The sequence below is a fragment of the Lynx canadensis genome, chromosome F2 (assembly GCF_007474595.2).
Source record: "Lynx canadensis isolate LIC74 chromosome F2, mLynCan4.pri.v2, whole genome shotgun sequence".
Classification (NCBI taxonomy): Eukaryota; Metazoa; Chordata; class Mammalia; order Carnivora; family Felidae; genus Lynx; species Lynx canadensis.
This window is the reverse complement of record NC_044320.2, coordinates 37,216,645-37,229,173: the sequence shown is the minus strand read 5'-3', so window position 1 is coordinate 37,229,173 and position 12,529 is coordinate 37,216,645. Positions and strand designations below refer to the sequence as shown.

Here is a 12,529-nt window from a genome sequence, read left to right as displayed (position 1 = left end):
ACAAGAAAGTTATAAAAAGAACCATCTTCAAGGTTTCTCAGTGCTGCTCATTAACTGTCCTCAGGGGGTCCCCTCTTTGGACAGTCTCACCCTGTACAGGTCAAGGCCTTCAGAGAGCCAATGGCAATATAAGTTCTCATAAAACTTTGTTATTTTGGGGCCTCTCTGCCAACAATGCTGGCAACCCTAATACCATTCTTGAAACACAGAAAGCTGGCTACTTCCCCAAGCACAAGAGTGACTACAAAACAAAAGGATATCTACTGTTCATAGGAACTCTTTGGTATTTGCTGTGTGGAACTCGGACTTCTTTGTAATCTTGAGATAACTGTGGCATGAACAATTTAAGGCATTGTTATAGTGTCTCTCTATCTCTATCCCTCTGCTAAACAAATTCTAAAGTGAGAATTTAATGTTTTTATGATGTTTAACTATTGGCATTCCAAAAATTTTTTTAAATCATTATTTGGGTGGGAAAAAAATCCTAGTTGGAAGAAAAAGAGCACTGTTTGCTTAGAATAAAATAAAAAGATACGCAAAATTATATCTAAGTGTTCAGACTCTATTGGGACTACCAAGGTTTCTACCTAAAGTACAGTCCTTAGGGAATGTAAACTTGTCACCTCCAACTGATATAGTAAATCCACATTATCAAGGTAGACACACACTGGAAATAGAATTTCATAAAAAGTCTAAGTTCCCAAGAGAACATTAAAATTATTTTTTATCAAATGTTAACAATTTAATAAAAAAATAATAGTCTTATTTTGTGTCTAAACCAGAACACAGCTGTTTTTGAAAATAGTAACCAACGGGAGTATATAGCAACATGGTACTACAAAAGGAAACACAGAGGAAATTTCTGTATAAAAATCCTTCTCAGGGGGGCACCTGGGTGGCTCAGTCAGTTGGTGTCTGACTTCGGCTCAGGTCATGATCTCATGGCTTGTGGGTTTGAGCCTCCCATTGGGCTGTGTACTGACAGCCTGGAGCCTGGAGCCTGCTTCGAATTCTGTGTCTCTGTCACTCTCTGCCCCCTTCCCCACTCGTGCTGTCTCTCGCTCTCTCAAAAATGAATTTAACAAACATTAAAAAAATCATTTCAGAAGGAGAAAATAAAATGCATTGTTTAGTAAAGAAAAAATACTACGGTAAATCAATAAAAATTCTCTGAAGTGGGGCACCGGGGTGGCTCAGTCAGTGAAGCATCCCACTCTTGATTTCAGCTCAGGTCATGATTTCATGGTTCATGAAATCAAGCCATGCATCAGGCTCTGTGCTGACAGCATGGAGCCTACTTGGGATTCTCTCTCCCTCTTCTCTCTCTCTGCCCCTCCCAGCTTGCACACACGTGCATTCTCTCTCTGAAAATAAACAAATAAACATTTAAAAGAATTCTCTAAAGTCAGTTAAATGAAGAATCAAATTAATCTCAAAATACTTACCAATGATTCTTCTGTATAAGTGTATCTTCTATCCAGCTGAGGCTTCAGACATTCAGAAATATCAGTAAAAGATGTAAAGCGAATAACTCTGGTGCTTTCTGATCTGTGCCTCAATCTAAGTTATAAGAATGAGAACTAATTGATCAACATATTTTGAGTACCCTTGGTATACATGGCATCAATTCTTAGGGGTGACAGAAACCCAGATAGTGGTGGAGAAGAGGTGTCTTAGGCCCAATTGCAACTGTGGAAGCCAGCAGCAAAAATGGAAAAAGACAAGGGGTCAAGACCTCTATCAGCTGTATTAGTGACTGGAGGAGGCAGTGAAGCACAACTCCATGAAGGAGATATGGCTGGTGATCCACAGGAGAGTCTATGATATCACCCATTTCCTTAACAAGCATCCTGGGGGAGAAGAGGTTCTACAGGAACAAGCTGGTGCAGACACAAGTAAAGACACTTTGAAGACGTAGGCCACTCCTCTGATGCCACAGAAATGCTCAAGTAGTACTATATTGGTGATGTGCATCCAAGTGATCTTAAACCTGAAAGTGGTAACAAGGACCCTTCAAAAGATACCTGTGCAAAAGTTGCTGGTCATATTGGATTTTGCCCATCATAGGCGCTATTGTCTTAGGTTTCCTGTATTGTTACTACATGTTGGAAAAGAAATCCTCCTGGAAGTCAGAAAGCAGATCCATTGGGACTGTGAGCTAGAGGCTTGTTTGGAGGCTGAGTGGTGCCCTCTCCTAGAATCCTGCCAGTTATGTGCATCCCCCTTGGAGCCCAGATGTCTGGCCAGACATCCACCCCAGACCTGGGGCCAGTGTCCTTCATCTCCCAGAGGCTTACTCCCAAAGCACCCACTCATTGTTCTGTGTCTCTGCCAGTGGCTCCTCTTTCTGCTGCCATTCACCATTGCATTTCCATACTTTGTGTTACAATTACAATCCATATGTCCTAGTGACATTGTCCTTTGGTAACAATGACTGCCTTCCAATACTTGAAATGCACATCAGACATTCTTAACAGGGCAACACACTCCGGTTTTGAAGCTTTTCTTTTTCCATTGAAGTGTATTACACATACACATATATATGTATTTGAATACATATGTACATATATATTTGAATATAATATTTGAATTTATACGCATATATAAATCTTACAAATGCATCTGGACACTGTGAGAGAATAGGGAGAAAAACAGTGCAAGTATCAGGTACAGCCTTTAAGAGATGGTTGAAAAAATAAATCTAGTCCTACAGAAAGATGACTCTCAATAACGTAACTGTTGGTTGAATGAATTCAAGAATATATTATAGATGCCAAATGATGGAAATGGATAATAAATACTATGGAATGTAAGAACAAGAAGTTTCTTTGAGCTGTATTAGTAATGAAAGAAATGATATTTTCCCTGAAAAAATGGGTAGGAGATGAATTCTGTGTGTGCATGTGTGTGTGTGCATGTATATGTGTGTGCATGTGTGTGTGCATACGTGTGTGTGTGTGTGTGTGTGTGTGTGTGTGTGTTTAGAGAGGTTCTTTAGATGGGGAGAATAGTGAGCAAAAATGAAAGTAGGTAGGGAAAGCCTTGTTTAAAAGGCAGCAAGTAAAAAAATAAAATAAAATAAAATAATAAAATAAAATAAAATAAAATAAAATAAAATAAAATAAATAAAATAAAAAGAGGCAGCAAGTTAACTAATTTGCTTAGGGTAAGAGGACACTAACAGTTAAGTGAATACTATATAACACATACCAAACACTGTGCTAAACACAATTCACATTATCATATTTAATCCTCACAACAGGTGGGATTCATAAGGATTTATATGTGGTAGTGTGGGGTGAGATAATGGAAGATTTTGGAGCTAGACTAATGACTTCAGACATTATCTTGTTATATTTTCTTATCCAGCTCCCTCTCCATAACGCACTGCAATTATTCTAAACCCTATTTTCCAGCTCCATAAAACGCCCATTCCATTTCACCAATATATCTGCATTCCAATCTGCCAGCAGATTACTTTGCAGCTTCTTCTCAGACAAAATGTAGGTAAAATATGCTTCAGCTTCTCAGGGAAAAGGTAGGTACAACGTGCTTCAGTTTCCACTCCCCAATGAAGGAGACACTGTTTGACTGGCTAACTCAACACCCATTCCCAGTGACATAGCTTTATAACTAGCACCACTGACATACTGATAAAGCTAAATATTCACTTTCTAAGACCATCTTGCAGAGAAGGATTGTCATGTGATATCGTTATGACTAGTGAGATACAAAATGAAGTCTGCTGGGGAGATTCTAAGAAAGCTTGCTTTTCTGACCAAAGGGAAAAGATTAATGAAAATTGCCCTTCTTCCTTTATGATTGGAAAGCTTGATGTCTGGAGCTATAACATCAATGAACATGAAAGAATGGCAAAGAACATTACAAAAATTCAGGCCCTAATTCTTCTGATCCAGGGAAGCAATGCTGGCAGCTACCTACCCTCAGATTTCTTATTCTGTCAGAAAAATAAGCCCAATTTGTCTATGCCATAGTCAGTCAAGTTTTCTGTAATTTGCAGCTGAAAAGACTTAAATTATTTATCAACAAATACATCCACCTATACTTAGCCTTATTTCCTTCCATCCTGTCTCAGGAAAAAGTGTCCTATCTCCTGTTGAAGGTTAATCCCATGGCCTTTGTTCTTGAACTCTTCTTTCCATTCTCCATTGAAAATATAAACCTTTAGGGTGCCTGGGTGGCTCAATCAGTTAAGCATCCAACTCTTGAATCCAGCTCAAGTCACGATCTCACAATTAGTGAGATTGAGCTCCACGTCAGGCTCCATGCTGATAGCACGGAGCCTGCTTGGGATTCTCGCTCTCTCCCTCTCTCTCTGCCCCTCCCCAGCTCACGCACATATGCATGCACTCTCTCAAAATAAATAAACTTTAAAAAAAAGAAAATACAGACCTTCTTCTTTCTCATCAATCTTTAACTTCTTCCTTTTCACTAGATACTACTCTAAGCATATTAACAAGCTCAAGTCTCTGCCACCTTAAAATACCTTTTCCCTGTACAGAAAATCATCAAATTACAAAAGAAGAGAGCAAGAAAAAAAGGAACAAAGGAATTACAAAATAGCCAGAAAGCAATTAATAAAATGACAATGAGTCCATACCTATCAATAATTATTTTACATGGAAATGGACTAAACTCTCTGATTAAAAGGCACAGAGTAGCCTGGATGCTCTCATACATCTGAAAGGAGTATAAATTGTTACAACTCCTATTAAATACAATTTGGTAATATCTTAAAAATTTTTTAAATCACATGAATTTGGATTTAGAAATTCTTCTTTTAGGAAATTATCCTGTAGACATATGCATTAACATGAAATATAGCAAATGTACACTATCCATTACAACATTGTTTTTAATAATGAAAAATACTGGAAATAATGTCCATGTCCCTTAATAGAGTACAAATACAACAATACTTGGCATAAAATGAAAGATAACCAGACATAAGGAGAGATAAGATTATAAGAACAAGAAACGACAGAAAACACAGATTATAGTATATCTATTACTGTAGTACATTTACTGCTATGAAACACTTTAGATAAATTCAGTAAAAACAAAGATACATAGGGGCGCCTGGGTAGCTCAGTTGGTTAAGTGTCTGACTCTTGACTTCAGCTCAGGTCGTGATCTTATGGTTCATGAGATCAAGTCCCACGTCAGGTTCTGCACTGACAGAGCAGGGCCTGCTTGGGATTCTCTCTCTCCCTCTCTCTCAAAACAAATAAATAAATATTTTTTAAATATTAAGAAAAATACAAAGGTATGCAATAAGTGTATAGCATGATACTATTTTTGAACCATGTATATATTTCCAATTTTGAAAATAAAATAATTTAATTTTAATAAATGACACACACAAAAAAACTCTCTAGATGTTCTTCACTCCATGGGAAACCAACTCCAAATTCCCTAATGTGACACAGAAAAATGTCACTATCTGAACCTCCATTATTGTTTTAGCTTTTATCTTGCCTTTTTACTGTAATACACTATATCTAGCCAAAACTTAAACATAAAAACAATGCATAGTTCTCAAAATTCAACTTTTCTCTCAGTTCATACCTGTATGTCTTTTCACTTGTTTTATCACTTGAAAAATTAAGATAATGTCTTCTTCATGGGGATGAGTTCATGGGAACTAATATAATGCAAGAAAAGTATCTACAACCAAAACTTATTAACTGCTATTTTTGGAATTAGCAGACAAGGTGATTTAGACCAACTCTCCCTTTGAAGACCAACTAGATAAACTGAAAAAAAAATACAAAAATTAATCTGCTAGAAAAAGAAATTGAGTGCTAACAATGTAGCTAAGAATTTAGGGGCCAACAGAAATAAACCCACAATTATATGGTCAATTAATCTTCAACAAAAGAGACAGAATATGCAATGGGAAAAAGACATTCTCTTCAACAAATGGTGCTGAGAAAACTGGATAGCTACATGCAAAAGAATGAAGCTGGACCACATTTTCACACCACACACAAAGATAAACTCGAAATGGATTAAGGACCTAAATGTGAGACCTAAAATCATAAACCCCTACAAGAAAACACCAGCAATAATTTCATGGACATCAACCATAATCACATGTTTCTAGATATGTCTCCTAAGGCAAGGGAAACAAAAGCAAACAGAAACCATTGGGACTTGATTAAAGTAAGTGCTGTGCTTCTTCACAGCAAAGGAAACAACCAAAAAAAAACTAAAAGACAACCTACAGAATGGGAGAAGATACTTACAAATGACATATCCAATAAAGGGTTAGGAACAAAAATATATAAAGAATTTACACAATGCAACACCAAAGAACAAATAATCCAATTTAAAATTGGGCAGAAGACATGAACAAACATTTTTCCAAAGACAGCATATGGATGGCCAACAAACACATGAAAAGATGTTCAACATCACTCATCATCAAAGAAATGCAAATCAAAACTACAATGAGATATCACCTCATACCAGTCAGAATGGCTGAAATCAAAACCACAAGAAACAAGTGTTGGTGAGGATGTGGAGAAAAAGGAACCCTCTTGCACTGTTGGTGGCAATGAGAACTGGGATAGCCACTCTGGGAAACAGTATGGACCTTCCTCAAAAAGTTAAAAATAGAACTACCCTACAACCTAGTAATTGCACAATTGGGTATTTACCCGATACAAAAACACTAATTCATGTATGTATATTGTACATGTATGCATATTGTACAATTATGGAGGCAGCCGAACTGTCCATCAATAGGTGAATGGATGAAGACGATGTGGTATGATTTTATATATGTGTATACACACACACATACACACACACACATACACACACACACAATGGAATATTATTCAGCCATAAAAAAAGAAATCTTGCCATTTGCAACAACTTGGAAAGAGCTAGAGAATATAATGTTAAGTGAAATAAGCCAGTCAGAGAAAGAGAAATACCATTTGATTTCATTCATATGTGGAATTTAGGAAACCAAAAAAAATGAGCAAAGGAAAAAAGAGACAGAGGGAGGCAGACCAAGAAAGAGACTCTTAATTATAAAGAACAAACTGATGGTTACCAGAGGGGAGGTAGATGGGGAGATGGGCAAAATAGGTGATGGGGATTAAGAATCATTTGTGATGAACACAGGGTGTTGTATGGAAGTGTTGAATCCCTATATTATACACCTGAAACTAATATTACACTGTGTTAAGTATACTGAAATTAGAATAAAAAACTTTTAAAAAGGTAACATAATGGACAACATAAAAGAAGTGGTATATATATACAAGGGAATATTATTCACCATAAAAAAATTATGAAATATTGCCATTTGCAACAACATGGATGGATCTAGAGAGTGTAATGCTAAGCAAAATAAGCCAGTCAGAGAAAGACAAATACCATGATTTCCCTCATATGTGGAATTCTAGAAACAAAACAAATGAGCAAATGGGAAAAAAAGAGAGAAACTAAAATAACAGACCCTTAACTGTACAGAACAGACAGATGATTGTGAAGGTAGATGGGAGGGCAGGGGAAAAGAGTGAAATAGGGAAGGGGATTAAGAGTACACTTATCTTGATGAGCACGGAGTAATACATGGAACTATTTAATCAACTATAAACCTTATAATTTAGTCAACTATAAGCTAATATAGCATTGAAACTAATATAACACTATATATTAACTACACTAGAATTAAAATTAATGATGATTATAATAATACATTAAAAAAGGAATAAATTGAAAAAAGGAGTTTGGGGGCCAAAACTCATTGAGGAAAAAAAATTCCCAGGGGTGAGGATTCTGAGAAGACGTCAGAGTAGGAAGCACCAGGAACCTACTTCCCCACCTAGACAATAATTGAACTGGCAGAATCTAATGTAACTATTTCGGAGCTCTGGAATCTACTTAAGGCTTTCAATTTCCAGGGGAAGGCTTGGACAGTAAACCGTGGTTAATTTTGGTCAGTTAGAGCTCCTAGCACAGCAGCATTTACCCTTCCCCCATCCCCAGCCCTGTGGCAGACAGCTGAGCAAGTGTTCCTAGAGCATTCCGCACGCAGCTGCAAAAGCCAGGGTGAGCAGAAAGGACCATGTCTACCAAATATCAGGCATCTGTGTTCTGATCTCTGATCGCTGCTGCAGATCACAGATGTGCAAGAGGCAGGTGGCCATTGTTGTAGCACCCAGTCCTCCTCAGGCTGAAGTGACTTCCAGGGAATTTAAAGAGACATTGCCCTTCCCCACCCCCACCCCCACCTCCATTTTTCTCTTTTCCTCCTTTTAGAAGTCAGATATTAAAGATTAGGATACTCAAATGCAACTGTATATGCAGGGAAAAGTTAGAAAGTAACCACACATGGCCCGGAAAATGCACATACTAGGAAAGACCTAAGAAGACCCTAAGTTTTACCTCAGGCTGATCCTAGGCACAGTCTACAAAAATAAAAAAAAATTAAAATAAATTTAAAATGGTGAATTTTATGTTATGTGAGTTTTATCTCAAAGGGAAAGAATGAAAGTGAAGTAACAAATTAGTAAACAAAAAATGATTCCCCAACAGATCCCACACCAAAGTTAACATCAAAGGGTATTTATTTAGGTTGAAGGAAAATAATCCCACTTGAAATAAAGAACAACGAAAAGAGTAAATATGTGGGCAAAGCTAAATGAATAAATATACTGTGTTAAATAATGACAATATTCTTGAGAGTCTTATGACTTCAAGTCAAGACTCAAGCTTGAGAAATACCAAACTATTGAAAAAGACCAAATGAGAGCTGGAGGGCAATCTTCTCAGAAGTCTTTTGGTTGTACAGCTCATGACAGGCTGGAGATGAGAGGCACCATCCATTTCAAATTACTCATCTCAGGAGTTGTGCTCCTAATTTAGACTATGCCTGACTCTAACACCTATCACTGAAATACAAGGAACTCATGTAAAAACTATCTACGTATTCAGTTTTGTATTTCAATTTAATTGTCAATTCTTCCAAAGTCTTACCATTGCAGAATAACACTTGGCACGTAAAAAGCCACACCTACCCTTTCTCAATCGCATCGTCCTTCGAAGAAATCAGATACAAAGACTTGCTCTTCCAAGGTTTTTGAACTGCCGTTTTTGCTCTAGGTGGTTTCTTGGGAGATTTAGGATGTTGTAATAAATTGGATTCTTCTTTCTAACAAGTGGTAAAATAATAAACCAGTGAAAAATGAGCCAATATGAAGGGGAAACAAAGCATAGCTCTGTACATATACCTTGAGTTTGTTTTGATCACTAGAAGATCTCCTCTCTCGCTCTACTGTGCTTCCCACTAGAATAAAAATGTACTCCTTCCTAAACTCCCACTTTTCTACAACCAACATGCTGAATCCCTGACAACTTCTTTAGAGTATAAGAAAGGCCAAAGGCTGGTATACCCCTACTCATATCATTGTGAAAGAAAACTCTTTCCTAGAGGGAGAACCTCACAAAACCTTTTCTTTATTCTACAATCAAATAGGTTTTCATCTATCTGGGGGGTGGAGATGGGAGGATGAGGAATGGAGGTAGGAAAGGAAGAAAGGATACCACTGGTCCATACTAAAGACCTATATCTTAACAAAACTATTTCCTTCCATTTTTGGACATTTTATTTTTGTTCCCATTCTTAAATGTTATTTATGGTAAAAAGTCAACTATTTGGTAAAAGCTACATGTATGAATCAAAAAAGTACAAACACTTAAAAGTCCAACTTTGATCTGAGTATGGGAGGCATACATAAATGTAACATTATATAAAATTTAAGAGTAAGGATTATGAAATTATGACACACATGGAAAAATGTGAGGAAGATGTTAGAAGAAATAATCAGAATACAGAAGTATAAGTGCATTAAAATTAAGATTCACAACAAGACCAAGAGAAAATAAGTAATAGTTGGTAGAAGGAGGTGAAATCAGGAGTGATTTGTCTCTTCAGTTTCCAAATTTCCAGTAGTTTTGTTATTTGAAAAACAAACGCCAACTTTTCTTATATGTCAACTTCTAACAATATAATATATGTTCCTGGAGAGCAAGGAATATATTTGCGATGTTTTATTACCCAGAACACACAATAAAATCTTATATACACTCTAGGTCCCTAACAACTACTAATATTTTCTTAAGAATTCCATAAATAAAATTAATTACTTAAGTATGTTTTACACATAACTTCCTAGGTATCAGGGCTCACATCTGTTTCAGTAATTCAGAACACAGCACGACATTAAGCGACACTCAATAAATGAGTGGTACCATAGGGGGCTGAGCTTATTAAAAGAATCATACAAAGCGGTCAAATTCATAAAAACAGAATGTAGAATGGTGGTTACCAGAGGCTGTAGGAGGAGGAGAAGGGGAGTTGTTTAATGGGTATGTAGCTTCAAATCTGCAGGATAAAAAAGTTCTGGAGATCTGTTTCACGACAATACAAATATACCTACCATTGAAGTGTATACTTGAAAATGGTTAAGATGATAAATTTTATGTGTTTTTCACCACAATGAAATAAGCTTTCTTTAACATTTATTTATTTATTTATTTTAATTTTTTTTTCAACATTTATTTATTTTTGGGACAGAGAGAGACAGAGCATGAATGGGGGAGGGGCAGAGAGAGAGGGAGACACAGAATCGGAAACAGGCTCCAGGCTCTGAGCTATCAGCCCAGAGCCTGACGCGGGGCTCGAACTCACGGACCGCGAGATCGTGACCTGGCTGAAGTTGGACGCTTAACTGACTGCGCCACCCAGGCGCCCCTTTTTTTTTTTTTTAATTTTTTTTTTCAACATTTATTTATTTTTGGGACAGAGAGAGACAGAGCATGAACGGGGGAGGGGCAGAGAGAGAGGGAGACACAGAATCGGAAACAGGCTCCAGGCTCTGAGCCGTCAGCACAGAGCCCGATGCGGGGCTCAAACTCACGGACTGTGAGATCATGACCTGAGCCGAAGTCAGACGCTCAACCGACTGAGCCACCCAGGCACCCTGAAATAAGCTTTCTTTAAAAAAAAAAAAAGTGTATTATGTAGAGAACTTCCAGATTTTTGCTTGGTGTGTTCAAAGAACAACAGAGAGGCCAGTGTGATTGGAGTGGACTAAGTTAGAGAAGAGTGGTAGGAAATGAGGTCAGGAAGTTAGCAGGGGGAGGGATAGCTGTGTAAAGACCTTGGATTTTCCTCTGAGTCAGAGAGGAAGCCACTAGAAAATCTGGAGCAGGTGAGTGACCTGATCATGTATTTTAAAGGATCACTCTGGCTGACTGGTGGGGAACAAACTGTAGGTTTTCTTAATTCATAACTGTTGCAGCATGTACGTTAACAACAACCCCCCAAAAAGCTTATGATGAAACTTAAGTATTAGTGTACAAAACCCAAGCGTGGATATTTTACCATACACTTGATAAGGAGATCAAAGTATCAATGTCCACCCTACCTGCATATCAGATACCTGTGGAATGCACGATTTAGGTCTTAATGGCAAGAGGGTTGCCATTTGTGGAAAAGGGTCAACATCCTTCCTTGGTTTCTCTTGACGGAGATGCCAGAATTTCAGTTCAGCACTAGCATGTTTTGCTGGGGATGAATGACTAACACAGAATCTTGGCGCCCTAGTCACAGGAAAAACAAATTTAAGGTTAAGCTAGACAGTAAGTCTCCAAAATGGAAAGCCTACAAAATCTATAATACCAGTGCTCACAATTATCAGTCTTACCAAACCCTTTTTCTAAAAATTTCCACTTCTGTTTCTGATGCCTGGCCTTAAAAATATACTTCTCTATGATATACCAACTGCCTGAAATCACACTCACTCATATAAAGAGGCAATATACATTAGGAAAAAATAATAAAATTACATTCAAATTACTGTCTGCTTGATCAGAAAAAGAAGTCTCATATCTATTTGATGAAGGAATTTTTTTTTAAACTAATTTATTTTTAAATAAATTTTTAAAAATAGTTTCTAGAAAAATGAACATAAAATGCACCTGTGATCATTTTAAGGCAGTTTAGTATTTATCTATACCAAATAAAAACTAGTAGATGAAATTCACATTTTAAAATATATAAACATTTTTAAATGTTTACCTGTACTACTAAAGTGAATTGTGATTCATATGATCTATTTTCAAGCCTTAAATCTGAAGGTAAGAATTAGTTTAACAACAATTTATATAAATGACAGACTAACACTACTTCCAGAAACCCAGGAAAAAGAATGTTTGGCACAATGTCAAGGCCATACTTAATTGGATGGATATCCTGGTATTTAGTCTGTGGGCTCTTTATTGGCTAGAGGGTTAACTCCAGCTGTCAGGCCTGATGCTAATTGCTACTTGGACCAGGTTTTCCCCCCCCGATGCCACAGCCCAAAGACTAATTCCCACTCCATATTTCAGGTCTTGGTATAAAATTGCTTCCCTCTAAAATAGAAAGAAAGTAGATATTCCCCTGATGTGAACACAGGTTGGGAGTGGAAGAGAATCCAAAGTT

General features: G+C 37.1%; 1 protein-coding gene and 1 pseudogene across 1 annotated transcript in view; one reads left to right on the top strand and one right to left on the bottom strand.

The window, feature by feature from the left end:
* RGS22 (regulator of G protein signaling 22) overlaps window positions 1-12,529 on the bottom strand; it is a 144,392-nt gene that overhangs the window by 69,041 nt on the left and 62,822 nt on the right. The window contains 3 exon segments of the mRNA XM_030304390.2: window positions 1,446-1,560; window positions 9,060-9,193; window positions 11,472-11,646. Coding sequence (XP_030160250.2) covers window positions 1,446-1,560; window positions 9,060-9,193; window positions 11,472-11,646 — 424 coding nt within the window.
* LOC115506493 lies at window positions 1,618-2,162 on the top strand (annotated as a pseudogene).